At 40.3% G+C, this 20,457-nt stretch overlaps 2 protein-coding genes across 5 annotated transcripts; one reads left to right on the plus strand and one right to left on the minus strand.

The window, feature by feature from the left end:
- The first annotated feature begins 9,012 nt into the window (after positions 1–9,012).
- LOC126629460 (inactive protein RESTRICTED TEV MOVEMENT 2-like) lies at positions 9,013–15,316 on the plus strand. 4 transcript variants are annotated; one of them, XM_050299502.1, is made up of 3 exons: positions 9,013–9,283; positions 9,682–10,241; positions 14,632–15,316. In XM_050299502.1, the coding sequence occupies exons 1-3, from the start codon at positions 9,109–9,111 to the stop codon at positions 15,124–15,126; spliced, it is 1,230 nt and encodes a 409-aa protein (XP_050155459.1). In that variant the 5' UTR covers positions 9,013–9,108; the 3' UTR covers positions 15,127–15,316. The 4 variants fall into 4 exon arrangements, with proteins under 4 accessions (XP_050155459.1, XP_050155460.1, XP_050155461.1 ...); XM_050299503.1 differs by having other exon boundaries at positions 9,682–10,062; positions 14,453–15,316; XM_050299504.1 differs by having other exon boundaries at positions 9,682–9,903; positions 14,294–15,316.
- Positions 15,317–15,486: 170 nt separating this feature from the next.
- LOC126629459 (protein RBL-like) lies at positions 15,487–19,912 on the minus strand. The gene is made up of 6 exons (XM_050299501.1): positions 19,704–19,912; positions 19,438–19,536; positions 17,641–18,728; positions 17,312–17,570; positions 16,661–16,734; positions 15,487–16,026 (listed from the first exon to the last, which is right to left on the minus strand). The coding sequence occupies exons 1-5, from the start codon at positions 19,720–19,722 to the stop codon at positions 16,664–16,666; spliced, it is 1,536 nt and encodes a 511-aa protein (XP_050155458.1). The 5' UTR covers positions 19,723–19,912; the 3' UTR covers positions 15,487–16,026; positions 16,661–16,663.
- Positions 19,913–20,457: the final 545 nt, after the last annotated feature.

The following is a 20,457-nucleotide window of genomic DNA, read 5'->3' on the forward strand; positions in this document are numbered from 1 at the left end:
TTGAAGCATTTCAGACTTACACTCTCACTCAAGTTCCGCGGGCAGACAATGCACATGCAGATGCACTAGCTGGTTTAGGCTCCGCCCTTGACCACCAATTCAAACGCTCAATTCCGGTGGAATATCTAGACAAGCCAAGCATAGAGATGGAGTCGATAGCCGAAATGTCACAGGTTAGTGTAACTCCCACTTGGCAAAGTTCAATTATAGACTACTTGGTCAACGGCACATTACCCACAGAAAGATTGGAGTCAAGGAAGCTCCAAATTAAGTCGGCACGTTACTATATGTGGAATGGCATTCTCGTCCGAAGATCCTACACCGGACCACATCTCCGCTGCCTAGCACCTCCCGATGACTTGAAGGTTCTAAGCTCAATCCATGAAGGCGTTTGTGGGAATCACTCTGGAGGTCGATCCTTAGCCCAAAAGGCTCTTAACGTAGGCTATTACTGGCCTACCATGCACCAAGATGCTAAGGAGTTAGTGCAAAAGTGTGACCGCTGCCAACGCTACAAACCAGTACCAGCACTACCCGCCAGTGAGCTATACCCGTAAATGAGTCCTTGGCCATTCATGCAATGGGCAATCGACCTAGTAGGGCCTATGCCGCCTGCTACGGGGGGCAGATGCATGATGATCGTGGCAACCGACTATTTCACCAAATGGGTAGAAGCAGAACCCATGACAACCACGACTCAGATGGACATAGAACGCTTTATATGGAGGAACATCATTTGCCGATTTGGCATCCCTTAGTCCATCGTTACTGACAACGGTCCTCAATTCGTGGGAAAAGATTTGGCAAAGTTCTTCCAAAAATACGGCATTAAACAACACATGTCCACACCAAGATATCCTCAAGGCAATGGGCAGGCTGAAGCATCCAACAAGACGATCCTCGACTGCCTCAAGAAATCCCTCACCGACAAAAAGGGAAAATGGCCAGATGAGCTCCCAGAATGTTTATGGGCATATCGCACCACCAAAAGACGAGCAATCGGTGAAACTCCTTTCTATTTGGCGTTTGGTTCGGAAGCAATCATACCTCCCAACATCATCGTGCCAAGCATCAACACTCTATTGCCAAGCGTTGAGCAGAACAGTAAAGAGATGGCCACAGATTTAGATCTGGCAGAAGAGAGGCGCGAACAAACCATCACCCGCATCGCAGCCTACTAGCAGCAGCTCATTTCCAGCTACAACAAAAGGGCCAAGATCCGGCAGTTCCAACCCGGAGACCTAGTCCTAAGAAAAGCTTTCATCACTGCCCGCAGAGAAGGCTCGAAAAAAATGGACCCCATCTGGGAAGGTCCTTACAAGATCAGCAGAGTCGGCGGCAAATGCAGTTATACTCTTGCTACCATGAATGATAAAGAGATCGAGAAGCAATGGAACGCCTACAATTTAAGGAAATACCATGTGTGATTTCACACTATATCAAGACCCGAAGACTCGAGCAGCTCAATGGGCACCACCTCGTAAACCGAGGATTATCCAATCATCATGCAGTTTTGCAACCAAGTTATTTGCTCATTTTATTTTTCAATAAAAAATTCAAAAGTAATTTGTAACTTGGCTTTAATATATGTCTACAACTACTTATTTCTTTCTGCACTTCAAAAGAAGATTACACCCCCCAAGGGACCAACTGTGCTCTCCAAGGCGGGAGGATAAACTCAACACTCTGAATATCCAGACGTGGATGAGCTTGGCTGCCCTAGAATAACTAGGTGCATGATGGCTTGCGCCGGGATTCCTAGAAGTAGCCACAATGGTCTGTTTCAAGGCTTAGCTAGTTGAAGAATTATGGGTATATCGGCTTAATCCGCAGGGAACCGGGCCCTAGAGACGGAGGGGGCACATTATGCAGCACACCCAATGGGCGGCTGCCCTGGAAACCTAAAGCTGCTACCGAGTGCACTAAGGTAGCCTACGGATTTCCAGAAGACTGCCTACGGCTTGCCCTTCGAGCAGTAGAACCACGCTAGACTTATGCAACCGCACATTCTTGTGAAAGGTTAAACAAGTTAGCGTGCACACGCAAAGATTTTATCCACTACCGACATGCTACGTAGTCGATAAACTTCACCTCTGCCAAACGCAGAATAACCTACACCAAGTCCTAAAGTGTTGTGATACTTGCTACACAGCCTACGGAATTGGAAAGAGCCAAGGTTGAATAGCCAAGTGGTTACGCGGATTCGTCTGCTTCTGTAAGTAAGGCATCCGGCTGCCAACCCTATGGTTAACAACTTTGCAAAAGTTCTACATCAACACCTACGGCTGCATAGGCTATGTGGGCTTGTCTGCTTATAGAAAAGTAGCGCGCCTGCCACTGGCCTATAAGGACTAAAGGTTAAAAAAAAAAAATAAAAAAAAAATAAAAAAAAAAGAGCAAGGATGGGAAAAGCAAAAGAAGCAAGTTTATTAAATTTTATAGCAAAATTGATAAACAACAAGCAAATACCGAAGGAGTTCAAGCAAAAGCAACAAAGGAAAGAAAAGGAAATCCTAAAAGCTACTTAGAAGACTACTCTTCAGTAGTTTGGACATCTCCCAACTGCTCGGTCGTTACACCTTCATCAGCCTTGGTGTTTTCAGCAGCGGCATCCTCCGAATCTTTACCCTCGACTGCTCCAGCCTGGGTATCAACTCCTCCAACTATTTCACCGATAGAAGACTCAAAGGTAAAATCGAGCAAGTCTTCTGGAGAAATAGAGAAGGTCTCGAAGTCTTTACCAGAAAACTCAAAGTTAGATGGCCGCCCATAGAGATGATCTACATAGCCCAGCTTGTAGAAATTAGTTTGGTTCTGAATAAGCGAAGCCTCGAAACCATCTTTCTCACTCTTCAACTGCTCATTCTCCTCAAGCAGGCAAGCACGAACCCGCTGCAACTCTTCAATTTCTTTCTTTAGATTTTCGTTGGTCTTCAAAACACTTTGAAGTTCCGACACTTGAGGCTCAAGCCTGTCAACAACCTTTTTGAAGTGGATCGCTTGGTTGTAAGTAGCAATCAATTCTTCATCCTTTGCATAAGCAGCGGAGCGAAATTCAGATATGGAACGCTCAAGATCTTGAATCTGAGGTATGTAACGCTCAATTTCCTTCTCTGCACTTTCATTCTTTATTTGGATCGCATCAAGCCTAGTCTTCAAATCCATGATCTCCTAGTGAGCGGCCTCAAGCTGCAGAGAAGTGGAGGCAGAAGTATTAGATTCCTTTAAAGCAGCAAGCTCATATTCCAATTTCTTGATTTTTTCGGCCGAGGAATAAGCTTCGGCAGCCATAGTTCTTGCCATCTCTTTAGCAGCCTTGGTGTCCTCTTGGTCAAGGAACATAGACTCGGCTGCCAGAATTGTTGTTTTCTGCATCATGGCTAGCAGAGCAGTCTTCCTATACTCGGGTGTGTGCTTTGCAAAAAGACTCGGACCAACAATCTCTTTGACGCCATCAACAAACTGAGCACATACATCCATGTCTTCAAGAAGATCTGGTTTCAAAAGCGCACAAATCTTAGCAGCCTCCCCAGAAACGGACTTGGCGGATTCTTCAAGCCTGCTTGAGCGAGCAGCTTCATTCTTATCAGCAGACGATTTGGTTGCAGCAACGGAGGAAGCAGTTTTTGGCGCCACTTTAGCAGACAGGGGCACCTTATCACTCTTCATAGTAGCAAGCCTCTTCAAGGGTAAGCCAGGTTTAGTCTCGGACGGATGCTTCGGCACAAACTTCGGTACCAAAGGCACGAAAGAACTTTTACGCTGAGCAATTTTTTCAGCAATCGAGCTAGTAGCCTTCGAAGCAATAGGCGTTACCGGCACAAATGTAGCAGTTCGTTCTTTCTCGCCCTTAGAGGAAGTCAGGTCAATCACAATCTTGGGAGCAGCCGGAGAATCCCCATGAGCAGTCTTCGTTTTCTTCTCAGCAGGCATCTCTTGAGCAGGCGGGGAATGTTTCTTTTTCCCACCTTCATTGATAGTAGGCTCCATCACAGTGATAGGACGAGCTATCGCGTCTGCCTTGATCCATTTTATTTCTTCTTCTGGGGGCAATCCACCTTTTTCCTTACGAAGAGGACTAAGCAGCCAACGCCACTCACGATACTCGGAAGGGATACCCAGAGCGACATGTACTTTTTTCATGTCTGGAGAAACCCTAGGAGTTGAGCCAAATTCCGAATCTACAAAAAAAAAAAAAACGGAAGACAATAAAAAAATTGAAGAATAATTTGGCACTAAAGCAAAGCAGCCGAAAAGACTAGGCAGTCTGCTTACCAGATATGAAGACCGTTAATACACGCAGCTCGGGAGAAGAATCAGATTCCCATTCTCCACTTATTTCCAAAGTCTCTTTGGCCCAATCATGATCTCCTTTACTCGAATTATCAAAAAGCTTATGACGAATTCGCAGTTGTCCAATTCCATCAATACGACCTATGTCAAAGAAATACCAAAATTCGTTGGTGGTTAGTCCCAAGTCAAAGAATTGGTTCAAATTGTGGAACCCCACCATCACTTGGACCGCATTCGGGGAACATTGGGCAGGCGCACATTTCATAGAGCAAAGCACTTCTTGGAAGAAATGCGGCATAGGGAAAGTAAACTCTAACACAAAATAGTAATGATGGAACTTGATAGCTCTCCGAGTTCCACTGCATGGTTCCCGGCTGCTACCATCCTTAACTCGCCTCACACGCACTCCCGACGGAATGGCATGCCAATACGTTTCAAGAAAATCTCTAAACAAATTGTCGGAGCTAATCTTGAGATAAGCAGCTTTGAAGTAGCCAATCTTGCTCAAAGACCCGCCTTGATGATACAACGGGGGCGCACCATCATCATTCTTGCGGCTCGAGGAAGACATGCTTGAAAATTCTGCAAAAGTATAAGGAAGATTTGTTAGAGAGTTGTTTTCAAAAAAAAAAAAAAAAAAAAAAAGAGTTGAAAGCCGCAGGAACCAGCCAAATTGCCAAGCCCCATGGCTTGGCTAATCATCCATTCACCATCGCCCAGCAAGAAAAACCAAAATAAAAAATCAAGAAGACAAGAAAATCAATTTTTTCTTACCTGGAAGCAACGAAGAGCGATCCTTTACACGGGCAAGACGTAGAAGATTGCTAGAGGAGGGGGAACAAATATCCTCTAAGCTCTCTTTTTCTCTTGTAAGGATGAATAAGTTTCTCTCTAAAAGTTGATTTAACAATCCACTTAAGGTGGACTTAAATAAGCTTTGGGGAGATTTATTTCCTTTTCCTAGAAAGATTTAATTTCCTATTGAAAGAGAGAATCAACAACAAAATAGGAAGCAGTTCAGAGTTTCCTAAAGCAAGAAAATCTCTACACCTATTGCCCTTTTCTGCAAACAGCTCAACAGGTGTGGGGGCATTTGTGGAGCCAAAAATATTCACTAGGCGACACGTGGACTTTTGAACGAAATAGGACAAAAATACCCTTGAGGCATACCGGGATTCCTACGCGCAAGTAGTGGGTAATCATCCTCAACCAATTCAAAAATGCTCCAGAAGAGGTAACCAATTCCAAATTATCTTATTTTAGGTAATTATTTCCAAAACTTAATTTCCCTAATATATTATTTAGTTAATTAATTATCTAAATAATATATTCTTCCCATATCTCATAAAATCATCCTTTAATTATCAATTTGAAACATCCACTCAAACCTAAAAAATAGTATAGGGCCGGCTATCCCATTCAAAACCTAATTCATCACCTTTTTTCTACCTTTTCCATCATTTCTTCCCTTTTATTAGCCAATCAATACCATAAAGTACTAAAACATTTCCTTTCATATTTAATTAGCCAATTAATTGGCTAATTAAACCTAAAATAAAACCTAAAACTCCCACCTAGTAGCTGGCCACATTCCCTCCCTTCTTTTCCCTACCTTTTCTGATTTCCTCCACTTTATTACCCAAATAAAGCTAGTCATTCAATTTGGTAACTTCCCATTTATTTATATCATATTTTATTAGCCAATAAAGTGACTAATTAAACCACAAAAATTCACCAAAAAACACACAAAGGGGCCGGCCACTTTCTTGAAAAAGTGGACCAACTTAGTCCTATAAATAGTCACCCATTTTTACCAAACACTCATTCCAAACCTCTTGCAAAAAATCCCAAATACTCTAAACACTATTTCTCTCTAAAAATTATAACTTTGGCATCAGAGGTTCTTCGGCCAAAGCCCCACCCATTCATCGTGGGCGCGTGAGGCTTTTGGCCTTAACCTAAGGTGCTAGTTGTTTTGTAGGTGCAAAATCGTCCAAGATCGAGGAGGAGAAAATTTGCATCCACACGTTATATTTTCCTGTTAAAAACTGACGTGGCTGCCAAATTTGTGTAAAAATAATTATTTTTTATGCATTAAAAATATTATAATATTGATCCTATTATAAAAAATTAAAAACAAAAAACACCAACCTAGAAACCCATCCCCCGACCCTTCTCCCTCTCCTTCACTCTCTTCACCTTCCATCCCTTCTCTCTCCCCAGAGACCCACCAACTCATCCATCCTCGTTCGTCGTCTGTCCCATTTTCCCCTTCCATTTGTTCCCCTCCCCTCCCTTCCCAACCAAAACCACAACCCACTCCCCCACCGCCACCCCGATCCGACCCGTTTCAACTCATCTCGAAACTCTCCACCTTCACCTCTCTGGTCCTATTCGACCCGCCCACAACGAGGATAATCCTAATCTCGCGGCCAAACAACTGTTGCTCAACCTCTTCAGGCTGTCTGCGCCCATTGTTCTTGAATCTGGTTTATATTTTCCAGTTTTTTATTATTTTTTTGGTTGGGTTTCTACCGAATGGGGTTTTTTATTTGGGTTGTTTGATTTGGGGTTGTTTGAATTGGGGTTTTTGATATGGGTTTGATTTGGACTCTTACCTTCACCGGCCTCCATTTATTTTTTTATTTTTTTTTATTTTTTTTTCGGGATTAGGGTTGGGTGCATGTTGATATGGGGAGAGAGAAGGGAGGGGAGGTGAAGAGAGTGAAGGAGAGGGAGAATGTAAGACATAGGTGGGTGGGGGGCCTGCGATGGAGTTGAGGGGGATGAGGTGGGGTGGGGGCTTACGGGGGAGGTGGGAGTATGGGTTTCTGGGTTGTTTTTTTTTTAATTGGGTAAATTATTATCAAAATTATTTTTTGGGTAAATTACATAGTAGTCCCTGAGGTTTGAGGTTTATTACAACCCTATACAACATCTTTAAAACATTTCACTTTAACCGCAGAAAAAAGAACCGGCGAGGGTCGCTGACTGTGCGGGGAGGCCGGCGATGGTCCATTTAGGAATTTGCGGGTGTGGATTGAGGGTTTTGGGGGTGGGAAAAGTGGGTTTTAGGGTGCAGAGAGAAAAGTTCGGGGTTTTGGATTGTTAGATTTGATCGGCTAGAGAGGGAGAAGACGGGAAGCAGCAGAGAAATGCAGAGGGGAGGTTGCGGGTTTCTGGGTTTGTTGCGGGGTAGGGGGTTTCTGGGTTTGCTTGCGGGGTAGGGGGATGCGGTTTTAGTTTTTTTTTTTTTTTTTTTTTTTTTTAAAGAAAATTAAGGTTTAAAAAAAATTTACCACGTGGCACATATTTGGCAACCACGTAACATAAATGTGGTAGCCACGTAACATAAATGTGGTAGCCACGTCAGCACTTAACAGATCAATGGATGAAAAATGTAATAAAGATATTATTTTAAAATAAAATAATACTTGAGGTATGAAAGTGAAATGTTTTAAAGATGTTGTATGGGGTTGTAATAGATCTCAAACCTGATGGGCTACTATGTAATTTACCCCTTTTTTTGTCACGTGATACAAATTTGGCAGTCACATCAGAGTGGATCTTATATTTTTCATGTCATCACTTAACGGTTTACTTAATACATTTTCTAAAAATTGACCCTACACCTGATGTATGAAATTGAAATTGTCCCTACACATGAGGAAGTAAAATGTAATTTATCCAATTCACAAAGTTGTACAGTTGCCATTAATGAAATCTGACTTCTTCTCGACACCACTCTTTATACGTTATTGTAAATAAAATTGTACAGTACCAAGACACAACGCCGAAGCACCGCACGGACACTATTACCAGTCTTTACTAATTAATCATTTATCAATAATCAATTTTTGTTTTAGACCTAATCAATAAGATATTTTCTTTACTTTGATTTAGGTCAATGAAAATGTGACATGGTTTGAAGCCCACTTGGTTTGAATGGGCCACCTTATGTTGCCCGGCCCCATGAATTCTTCGTTTGCACAATTGGTTCCTTCTCACCCTCCCACTACAGTCAGTACAAGGTCAAATCCAAAGCCCACCCCAGGTTTCAATTCGATTCCTTCATGCAGGCTTGCAGACTCTTCCCATCCAATACAAATTAGGGTTGTCCAATCTACACATCATTTTCAATTTTCGGTAGTCGAATCGAAGAAATTAAAAAAGATTAACAGACAAAAATTAACAAGAACCTTGTGAGAAATAAAAATAAATATGTGAATAGCACCATTGAACACTATTAACACAGATTCATGCAAATGTGTTTAAGTATGACCTATGAAGCACATATACAGTGGCATAATACAATAAATTTGTAAAAAATAGGATATGATACGATATAAAATCGCTTATTAAATTATATATTAATAATATAAATTTTATTGGAGGTTAACAAAATATCACTTGCCGAAAATTAGAGCAGTTTACAATAACGTCTTTGTAAAAGGAAAATGAAAGAAGTGAGGAAGATAAAACCCTAATTGGTGGGTAAGGGCAACCAACCAACTTTAGTTTTAGTTTGCAGGTGAGGTTATACCTCGTACAACACCAAGGGACGCTTGAAATTGTAAAACACCACAAAGCCAAAGCAACCAAAAAGGAATATTGGAAGAGGAATAGTCCCACTAATAAGAAACCTCTACTCCCCAACCCCCCCCCCTCCCCCATATAAATTGTCACGCAGGCCACCCAACATTTCCTACAAGAAACCCAAAACCAAGCACCAATAATACGGTCTTTAACAAAAGGCAGGCAAACAGGAGAGAGAGAGAGAGAGAGAGAGAGAGAGAGAGAGAGAGAGAGAGAGAGATGTCTATGGGACATCGAGAGGGAGAGATGCCTATGGGACATCGTCCTCCTGGTGGAAGCTCTGATGCTAATACCCGCCCAAGACAATCCCATCGTCCCATTTATGAAGATTTCCAGCCCTACTTTGAATTGAAGGAAGAGCAGGAAGCTCACATTGTACAAGTTCATCTGCCTGGTCTCTGACTCTTCTCTTCCTACTTTCTTTCTTTACCTGACTCTCTACTCATGTTGGGCGCTCGTATGGAATTGCTTCTTTATAAGACATTTTTGCTCATTAGCACTTTCAGTAAAAGTGTTTTTATTAGAAGCACGTCAAATTTTTTTATTAAATTGCAAGTGCTTTTTTTGAATCCAAAAACACTTCTTAACTTTTTCTGCCAAACATGATCATAAGCGCTTTTGATGATTTGAAAGCAGTTTTTAGTTATTTTAAAATTAATTGATTGTACCAAATTACGTTGATATTATATTAACAATCTACATTATTTTATAGAGAGCGGGGAGAATTCTCGACTCACTGGACAACTGAACTGACCTAACTCATGTGTTGCAAAATATACGGTTTATTTTCAGGTTTTAAGAAGGAGCAGGCTAGGATTACTTATATGTATAACCATGGTGTGATTAGGGTTCATGGACAAAGACCTCTCGACAACAACACATGGAGCCGTTTCGACCAAACATTTCCGGTTCAACATAATTGCGACGCAACTAAAATTCATGCCAAATTTAGCAATGGGATTCTTACCATTACAATACCAAAGAAATTCATCACATGGACTGCAACAGCCGAACCTGTTGCAACCACGGTCAAGCCGAAGCCACACAAAGTTCAAGAGGACCCAATTCCTTCAAAGCCGAGTTTGACAACACCGGCAGGCCCTCCGACAGACACCTCTTCGGATACAAAGGGTCGGGAAGTTATTTCTCAAACAGCTGCTGATTCTGCTCAAGGTGAACAACAAAGGGGCAAGACAAGTGCTCAGGAAGCTGCTGCTGCTGCCGCGTTGAAGACAGAAAAGGCTACTTTCACTGCCAGAGATGAAAAAGAAATGGATGACAAGAATGGTCGTCCACCATTAGCTCCTCCGAAAGGCACTGCAGCTGAGACAAAAGCACAAGAGGATAAGGAGGTTGAGAAGAGGTTGATACCGTTGACTAGTCCGGAAACAAGCAAAGCCGAGACTAAGTCTGAAGAGGGTGGTCAGGATGGAAAGAGAGGAAAGGCTTCTGTCGAGAGTGTTTATCGAACGGGGGTTGAAAACAAGGATCAGAAAAAAGCAAAAGGGAAGGCTGAAGATGAAGGTTCTATTGCCGCACATGTGATGGCTGCTGCAAATGAGGGTATGAAAAATCTCGGAAGCAGGATGAATGATGAAGAGAAGAAGATGTTGATCAATATGGGTGCAGCGATTCTAGTTCTTATCGCACTAGGTGCTTCTGCATCCTACAGTCTGTAGTCCTCTGGGAAAGGCAAAAACTAAGGCCGTCATATTTTCACATTCCATTACAAATCTTTTATTAGATACTACACAAACACATAAACAAGTATTACAGCTTTTACATTCATTTTACCACCTCAGATTTGAGATCTATTACAATCTCATACAACATCTTCAAAAAAAAATTCTTTTATATTTCACGTACTATTTTATTTCAATATAATACATCCGTTATATTTTCCCGTTAAAAATTGATGTGGCTGCCAAATTTGTGCAAAAATAATAATTTTTTATGCATTAAAAATATTATAATATTGATCCTATTATAAAAAATTAAAAACAAAAAACACCAACCTAGAAACCCATCCCCCGACCCTTCTCCCTCTCCTTCACTCTCTTCACCTCCCATCCCTTCTCTCTCCCCAGAGACCCACCAACTCATCCATCCTCGTTCGTCGTCTGTCCCATTTTCCCCTTCCATTTGTTCCCCTCCTCTCCCTTCCCAACCAAAACCACAACCCACTCCCCACTGCCAACCCGATCCGACCCGTTTCAACTCATCCCGAACCTCTCCACCTTCACCTCTCTGGTCCTATTCGACCCGCCCACAACGAGGATAATCCTAATCTCGCGGCCAAACAACTGTTGCTCAACCTCTTCAGGTTGTCTGCGCCCATTATTCTTGAATCTGGTTTATATTTTCCAGTTTTTTTTTTTTTTTGTTGGGTTTCTACCGAATGGGGTTTTTTATTTGGGTTGTTTGATTTGGGGTTTTTGATATAGGTTTGATTTGGACTCTTACCTTCACCGGCCTCCATTTATTTTATTTTTTTAATTTTTTTTCGGGATTAGGGTTGGGTGCATGTTGATATGGGGAGAGACAAGGGAGGGGAGGTGAAGAGAGTGGAGGAGAGGGAGAAGGTAAGACATAGGTGGGTGGGCGGCCTGCGGTGGAGTTGAGGGGGAGGGGGGAGTTGCTGGGGAGGTGGGTATGGGGTGGGGTGGGGTGGTGGCTTACGGGGGAGTTGGGAGTGGATGGGTTTCTGGGTTGTTTTTTTTTTTTAATTGGGTAAATTATTATAAAAATTATTTTTTGGGTAAATTACATAGTAGTTCCTGAGGTTTGAGCTCTATTACAACCCTATACAACATCTTTAAAACATTTCACCTTAACCGCAGAAAAAAGAACCGGCGAGGGTCGCTGACTGTGCGGGGAGGCCGGCGATGGTCCATTTAGGAATTTGCGGGTGTGGATTGAGGGTTTTGGGGGTGGGAAATGTGGGTTTTAGGGTGCAGAGAGAAAAGTTGGGGGGTTTGGATTGTTGGACTTGATCAGCCAGGGAGGGAGAAGACGGGAAGCAGCAGAGAAATGCAGAGGGGGGGTTGCGGGTTTCTGGGTTTATTGCGGGGTAGGGGGTTTCTGGGTTTGCTTGCGGGGTGGGGGGTTGCGGTTTTAGTTTTTTTTTTTTTTTTTTTTTTTTTTTTTAGAAAATTAAGGTTTAAAAAAAAGTTAGCACGTGGCATCTATTTGGCAGCCACGTGACATAAATGTGGTAGCCACGTCAGCACTTAACAGATCAATGGATGAAAAATGTAATAGAAATATTATTTTAAAATAAAATAATACTCGAGGTATGAAAGTGAAATGTTTTAAAGATGTTGTATGGGGTTGTAATAGACCTCAAACCTGATAGGCTACTATGTAATTTATCCTTTTTTTTGTCACGTGATACAAATTTGGCAGTCACATCCGCGTGGATCTTATATTTGTCATGTCATCACTTAACGGTTTACTTAATACATTTTTTAAAAATTGACCCTACATCTAATGTATGAAATTGAAATTGACCCTACACCTGAGGAAGTAAAATGTAATTTATCCAATTCACAAAGTTGTACAGTTGCCATTAATGAAATCTCACTTCTTCTCGACACCACTCTTTATACATTATTGTAAATAAAATTGTACAGTACCAAGACACAACGCCGAAGCACCGCGCGAACACTATTACCAGTCTTTACTAATTAATCATTTATCAATGATCATTTTTTGTTTTAGACCTAAGCAATAAGATATTTTCTTTACTTTGATTTAGGTCAATGAAAATGTGACATGGTTTGAAGCCCACTTGGTTTGAATGGGCCACCTTATGTTGCCCGGCCCCATGAATTTTTCGTTTGCACAATTGGTTCCTTCTCACCCTCCCACTACAGTCAGTACAGGGTCAAATCCAAAGCCCACCCCAGGTTTCAATTCGATTCCTTCATGCAGGCTTGCAGACTCTTCCCATCCAATACAAATTGGGGTTGTCCAATCTACACATCATTTTCAATTTTCGGTAGTCGAATCGAATAAATTAAAAAAAATTAACAGACAAAAATTAACAAGAACCGTGTGAGAAGTAAAAATAAATATGTGAATAGCACCATTGAACACTATTAACACAGATTCATGCAAATGTGTTTAAGTATGACCTATGAAGCACATATACAGTGGCATAATACAATAAATTTGTAAAAAATAGGATATGATACGATATAAAATCGCTTATTAAATTATATATTAATAATATAAATTTTATTGGAGGTTAACAAAATATCACTTGCCGAAAATTAGAGCAGTTTACAATAACGTCTTTGTAAAAAGAAAATGAAAGAAGTGAGGAAGATAAAACCCTAATTGGTGGGTAAGGGCAACCAACCAACTTTAGTTTTAGTTTGCAGGTGAGGTTATACCTCGTACAACACCAAGGGACGCTTGAAATTGTAAAACACCACAAAGCCAAAGCAACCAAAAAGGAATATTGGAAGAGGAATAGTCCCACTAATAAGAAACCTCTACTCCCCAACCCCCCCCATATAAATTGTCACGCAGGCCACCCAACATTTCCTACAAGAAACCCAAAACCAAGCACCAATAATCCGGTCTTTAACAAAAGGCAGGCAAACAGGAGAGAGAAAGAGAAAGAGAGAGAGAGAGAGATGTCTATGGGACATCGAGAGGGAGAGATGCCTATGACCCGCCCAAGACAATCCCATCGTCCCATTTATGAAGATTTCCAGCCCCACTTTGAATTGAAGGAAGAGCAGCAAGCTCACATTGTACAAGTTCATCTGCCTGGTCTCTTACTTTTCTCTTCCTACTTTCTTTCCTTACCTGACTCTCTACTCATGTTGGGCGCTTGTATGGAATTGCTTCTTTATAAAACATTTTTGCTCATTAGCACTTTTAGTAAAAGCGTTTTTATTAGAAGCACGTCAAAATTTTTTATTAAATTGCAAGTGCTTTTTTGAATCCAAAAACACTTCTTAACTTTTTCTGCCAAACATGATCATAACCGCTTTTGATGATTTGAAAGCGGTTTTTAGTTATTTTAAAATTAATTGACTGTACCAAATTACGTTGGTATTATATTAACAATCTACATTATTTTATAGAGAGCGGGGAGAATTCTCGACTCATTGGACAACTGAACCGACCTAACTCACGCGTTGCAAAATATATGGTTTATTTTCAGGTTTTGTGAAGGAGCAGGCTAAGATTACATATATGCATAACCCTGGTGTGATTAGGGTTTATGGACAAAGACCTCTCGACAACAACAAATGGAGCCGTTTCGACCAAACATTTCCGGTTCAACATAATTGCGACGCAACTAAAATTCATGCCAAATTTAGCAATGGGATTCTTACCATTACAATACCAAAGAAAGTCATCATCACATGGACTGCAACAGCCGAACCTGCTGCAATCACGGTCAAGCCGAAGCCACACAAAGTTCAAGAGGACCCAATTCCTTCAAAGCCGAGTTTGACAACACCGGCAGGCCCTCCGACAGACACCTCTTCGGATACAAAGGGTCGGGAAGTTATTTCTCAAACAGCTGCTGCTTCTGCTCAAGGTGAACAACAAAGGGGCAAGACAAGCGCTCAGGAAGCTGCTGCTGCTGCCGCGTCGAAGGCAGAAAAGGCTACTTTCACTGCCAGAGATGAAAAAGAAATGGATGACAAGAATGGTCGTCCTCCATTAGCTCCTCCGAAAGGCACTGCAGCTGAGACAAAAGCACAAGAGGACAAGGAGGATGAGAAGAGGCTGATGCCGTTGACTAGTCCGGAAACAGGCATAGGCGAGCCCAAGTCTGAGGAGGGTGATCAGGATGGAAAGAGAGGAAAGGCTTCTGCCAAGAGTGTTTATCAAACGGGGGTTGAAAACAAGGATCAGAAAGAAGCAAAAGGGAAGGCTGATGCAGAACCGAAGAATGCTGAGAACGTTGTCAAAACTAATATACACAAGGAAAGGGAGACCGGTGAGAGAAGCAAAGAAGCAAGGGCCCTCCTTAAGATTTTAGAGAGGGAAGAGAACAAGAGCAGGGGTTTCAGTAAGCCTAAGGAGGAGGGTTCTATTGCTGCACATGTGATGGCTGCTGCAAAGGAGCGTATGAAAAATCTCGGCAACGGGATGAATGATGAAAAGAAGCAGATGTTGATCAATATGGGCGGAGCGGTTCTAGTTCTTATGGCGCTAGGGGCTTCTGCATCCTACATTTTGTGGTACTCTGGGAAAGGCAAAAACTAAGGCCAGCATCTTTTCACATTCCATTACAGATCTGTTATTACAAACTACACGAACACATACACAAGTATTGCAGCTTTTACATCCATTTGTATAGAAATTAACTACGACGCATAAATATACCTTACAGACAGGTGTAATATATATCCATCCTTGGATGACAGCAATACAAATGACTGGTTCAGTAGGGGTATATCATCTCGAAATTGATTCATACCCGAAACAAAAAATTGAGATGTTGATCTGCAGAGGACCCCAAAACTAGTACTCAAAACAAAATTACATGATCTGCCTTTATGTTTGTGAGATGTGCATAGGACGTTAAGACAGACCTGACTGGAAAGAAAACATATATACAGAGACTTGACTAAGAAATTTCCAACTAATTGACAAATTCTTTAATTTTGTCATCAATTGTAAACAAAAGATCATGCAAACATGATATAGACGGTTATAATTACACAGACCTAACTGAAGAGGCACCCAACGATGAGGATCAAACTGGTCATTTTGACTAAACTAAGATTACAAACTGCTTTGTCTAACATGCACATGATTTAATCATACAACATACCTAAAAATCATCCAAAGCTCCCCTCATCCTCCTAAATTTCTGCAGTGTCAACATAGCTCAAAATCTCAATCAAGTAATCCAAATAGGATTTTGTCTACGGAGTGCTACGCAGGTGAAGATACAGGCATTTATGACGTCTTTGGCAAAACAGTGATCATAAGCTTTGGGCAAACTAATCAATGTGCCATTGATATATGTCATACTTCTTCGGTTGTTAGTCGCCGCAGATATTTTGTCACTGCCACTATCATAAGCACCCAAATTTCAAGATGCAAGAGAATGGTCATACCTAGCAGCATCAACCGTTGTCATCGCTGCTGTATTTGAAACTGTGGAAAATTAAAAAAAAAGTGAGACATCAATAAATCAAAGCATTCTTTAGGGAGGATAAAGAAATAGTAAGTGCCACCTCTACACGAATATATCCCATAAGGCCGTCATTATCCCTCATTGGAAAACTTCCCCAAGCATTTTCTATGTTTCACTCGTCCTATATGTTGCTACGATTCACTCAGCATTTTACTTCAACTATATTCAAATTATTTTCAAGATACAAACAATTCAGAACAATCTTATAGAACCTCAAAGGCTTTACAGTTATGAGGGTACAAATGAAGACTAATCAAAGAAATACCCAATTACCATTCAGAAAACTCACAAAACCATTAACACAGATAATAGATCCATACAGCAAGCAAGGGAATTAATTTTATAATTCTTAAAAGACAGAAAGAAAAAGTGACAAGTGGAGCAACACTCTGCTGTGAATGTTAAATATGACAGACTTAGGAAAATCTAAGTAGCCTATATTTATGGAAATATAAGAAGAATGGAGAAAATTAATAAAAAGTGTTTCTTTTAAATATATATACATACACACACATGTGAAGCGAAATCCTAATTGACTACAGATTTATGTTTAAGTTACAATGTTCTACTAGAAGATTTCAAGGGTTTCTTAACCTTCTAAGCCTGAAACTCCAACCCCTTCTCGGAAGGCTTCCGTTTTCTTTTCAAGCGTGTTGCTCCAGCATCCTCTGTATTAGACATATATAAGTTTAGATACGAGCCAATTGTCCAACAAATATGTGCAAGAAAAAAGTTATTTACAATCTGAATACCAGCTCAATGTCTTATGGATCATCACTGTACCATTCTATGTTGGTTGCCAGAATAATATAAAAGAAAGCACCAAACCTCACAAATTAAGCTTACTAGTGGAGTTGTTAATATGATATTATCCAAAGGAAAAGGAGTAATGTTTTGTTATTACTCCATTGGTGTGTTGTGCACGAAAAGGAAAAAGAATATTGATCATCTATGATTTGAAGATGAAGTTTTAGTGCCTGTTTGGGGTTGCTTATTTGGGACAACTACTTTTTTTTTTTTTTAAATTTGCTTCATGTTTGTTATGGTATTGGCATATTAATTTATGCCTGATAAACTGCTAACCTTCATTGCACTGTTTTAAATTTTCAAAAAACAAATTTGCTCTTTTTTCTATCAAAATAGAAAATGGGAATGAGAGTTCTGGGGCTATTCCTCGTGAACTTGAAATTTAAGTGATAAAAACCAAGCAAAGGCACATAATACGCATCAAAGTAGTAATCTTACCTTCAAGTGGACTTGATGCATGATCAATTGCACATCCATTTGGTGTGCCCTCTTCTGAAATAGGGGAGCCAGAATTACTATCCACCAACTTTGATGAACTCTCTATGCACTTATCTTGTTGGTCCGGAACATCAGGAGAAGGAATTGCAGGTAAAAAGCAAAGCTCTTCCTGTGACATATCTGAATCACTGAAAGCTGAATCCTTCTCCACTGTCACAATATCAACTTCATCATCTTCATTAATATCAGATCCTTTTACCTGCATCAGTAACTTTAAATTAGACACCAGAAAATGAACAAAAAATAGCCCAGATTCAGACTCTTCTAACCTTCTCAGTTTCAGGGATTAGATCAAACTCATCCTCTCGTTCTATGTATTCCTCATTTTCCTCAAGCTCTTTGAAATCAGGAGCAAATGCACTCCAGTTCTCAGTGTAATCTTTAGCCCAGATATAAACCAAACCAGTCAGTGAAACAGAGACAACAATGGGGTGAACAGGATGCCACACCAAATCGATCAAGGCTTCCTTTGGCCCTTCAAGAATTTTCACAAGATGCCCAGCCCTATCCCATATGTAAATCTTGTGTTCTCCTTTGCTTGCAGAACCACCAATCACCCACTCACCATCACCACTGAAACAAGGTGCTTTCCAATGCATCTTTGTGATGGCATCTTGAAACTCACGGAAAAGCGTTAAGCATTTTGATCCAACAGCTTTCAACTTCTCAACACCATCAATTCCATCAAGGGTCTCATTTAGGTCATCCAAGGTTTTAAGTCCATCTTTCAGAGGCAGTAGGTTCTCGTAGATCCTGATTGTTCTATCATTTGAATTTGTAAGCAAATACTGTCCATTCCTGCTGAATACTATGTTCTTAATCACAGAACCTCCAGAAATGGGAACCACGGCACGCACTTGAACACTTTTATAATCTATTACAAGTATTTCACCTTTGGAGTTCCCCGCATATACTAGATCACCATGCTTATTAAAGCAAGCAGCAGTAGGAGAGAAAGGTGGAGTTCCCTCAGAGATTTTGTTCCGTGACAGAGGGGTAAGCCCTGGGTTAGAGTCAGGAATGGAAACTGGAAGAACAACTGTGCTTCCAGTATTCAAGTCAACAATGATGGGAGCAGAAGAGAGAGGGCATGCCAGGCAAAGAGATGGAGTAGGCGAACCAGGATGAAGCCGAGCTTGTAAAGGGGTTTGTTGCAGTACTGTTCGCGTTATCTTCTCTCCACTGACAACATCCCATAGTGTCAACGACTTGTCCGCAGCAGACACAAGAATGCAATGGCCATACTTTGACCAACATACACTAGTTATCGCCGCAACACAATCTTTATCACGAAGCTCCTTGGCAATGCCCCTGGTCTCAAAATCCCATATGATGCAATTTCCGTCAGAGCACCCCGCTGGTCAAGAATACCAAACAAGTATAGAATATAAGAAGAAGACCCTTCAGAATATCTCCAGTAACATAAGGACACATCAAATGTCAATGATGGTAAAAATCAAATTTAAACTAAACAATCAATATTTAATGTTACGGCTTGCTATAGACAACCTCACTTAATTCTTTGCAGATGCAACTTGACGATCAAGACAGTGGTTAAGACTTTTTATTAAATTTAATTTACATAAGAAACATAATCTTCATTGAAAATTTAAAAGCGAACAACATACAAGTGAACAAGGAGCCCACGTCTAGAAAACAAAAAACATAAAATCTGCAGCAACACCACTGTCGTAGGGGAAAGCATGAAGACAATAACAGAATTCCGACGAACTACAAAACAGAACCAATCTGAAAAAAAAAACAACAGAAAAAGATACCTCCCAAAATGTTGCAATCCCAACACACTCCTGTTAGCTCTTTCGGGCATAAATCGAAGGCAATTAATAAATGGCTACGCAGAGCATGAAATGGCTACGTTGAGCATGAAATGGGATAGCTAGCAATTCTACAAATGTTACAAATTGTGGACTCAAGTCCTTATTACTCAAAAGGAAAACTTAATGTGCACCAAATTTACAACTTTGCTTTTGTTTATCCTTTTGTAAATTTATTCAGAAAAGTAGAAAAAGGAAGTAATGGGGGCGGAAGTGGGTGGAAAAAAATACCAGCCAGAAGGGTACCGCGGCGGTTGAAGGCGATGCATTTCATAACGCCATGCTCCAAATACTCCTCTATCACTTCTGGGAAATCCCCTTGTAATGGGTCTTCACACAATTAAGTATTTAATTAATTGATTAATTGATTAATTATACACTTAATCATTCAGATTTTGGGTTTTGTTGCCCAAAACCATCAAATTAAAAGAAAAAGACAACAAAATTCTTCAATTAAAAGTGAACGATGAAGTGAAAGAGAAGAGAGAGGGGTTTACCGATAATTGGGGCGTTCATGGCTATGTGCTTATCAAAGAGAAACTCTGCAAAATGCTGCGTTTTGATGTGAAACCAGCAACAGAGCTGGAGGAGGAGGAGGAGAAATTGAAAGAAATTCGTTTGAAAATAAAACTTGAGCGCCCTCACTCCTCTCCCCCTCTCCCCTGAAAAAGGAGAGACGTTTCAACATCATCGGAACACGAGATGACACATTAGGTGTTATTTTATAAATACTAAGATATATGTGTTAAAAAATTAAGGGGCTTTTAGATCCAAGTAAAAAAACATGGAATGTTTTTATGAATGACTCTAGTTATCTAATTATATGTTTTTATTTCTTTTATATTCTTTTTATATTTTCTAAAAATATTAAAAATCAATTAAAATCTTTTAATATTATGCATTTTTCAACTCCAAAATATCTAATTAATATCTTATAAACAAAAAAAATTAATATACTAACATAAATCTATTTGCAAAACATTCTACCCTAACTCAAGTAGCAAATATATGAATGTATATTATACCTATAAGTGAGATATGAAACCTAACTAAAAGGTAGAAAAAAACATAATATACCTACAAGCAAGACACATTAATATGTGACAGGTTGACTATGAAAAAGAATATGTCATATAGGTAGATAAATACAATTAAGCTGTTATATAGGTTGATTATAAAAATTAAAAAAAAAATCTATAAATGGGTTAAAGCAGGAGGAAGAACAAGAAATAACAAAAATATATATAAAAA

The sequence above is a fragment of the Malus sylvestris genome, chromosome 7 (assembly GCF_916048215.2).
Source record: "Malus sylvestris chromosome 7, drMalSylv7.2, whole genome shotgun sequence".
Classification (NCBI taxonomy): Eukaryota; Viridiplantae; Streptophyta; class Magnoliopsida; order Rosales; family Rosaceae; genus Malus; species Malus sylvestris.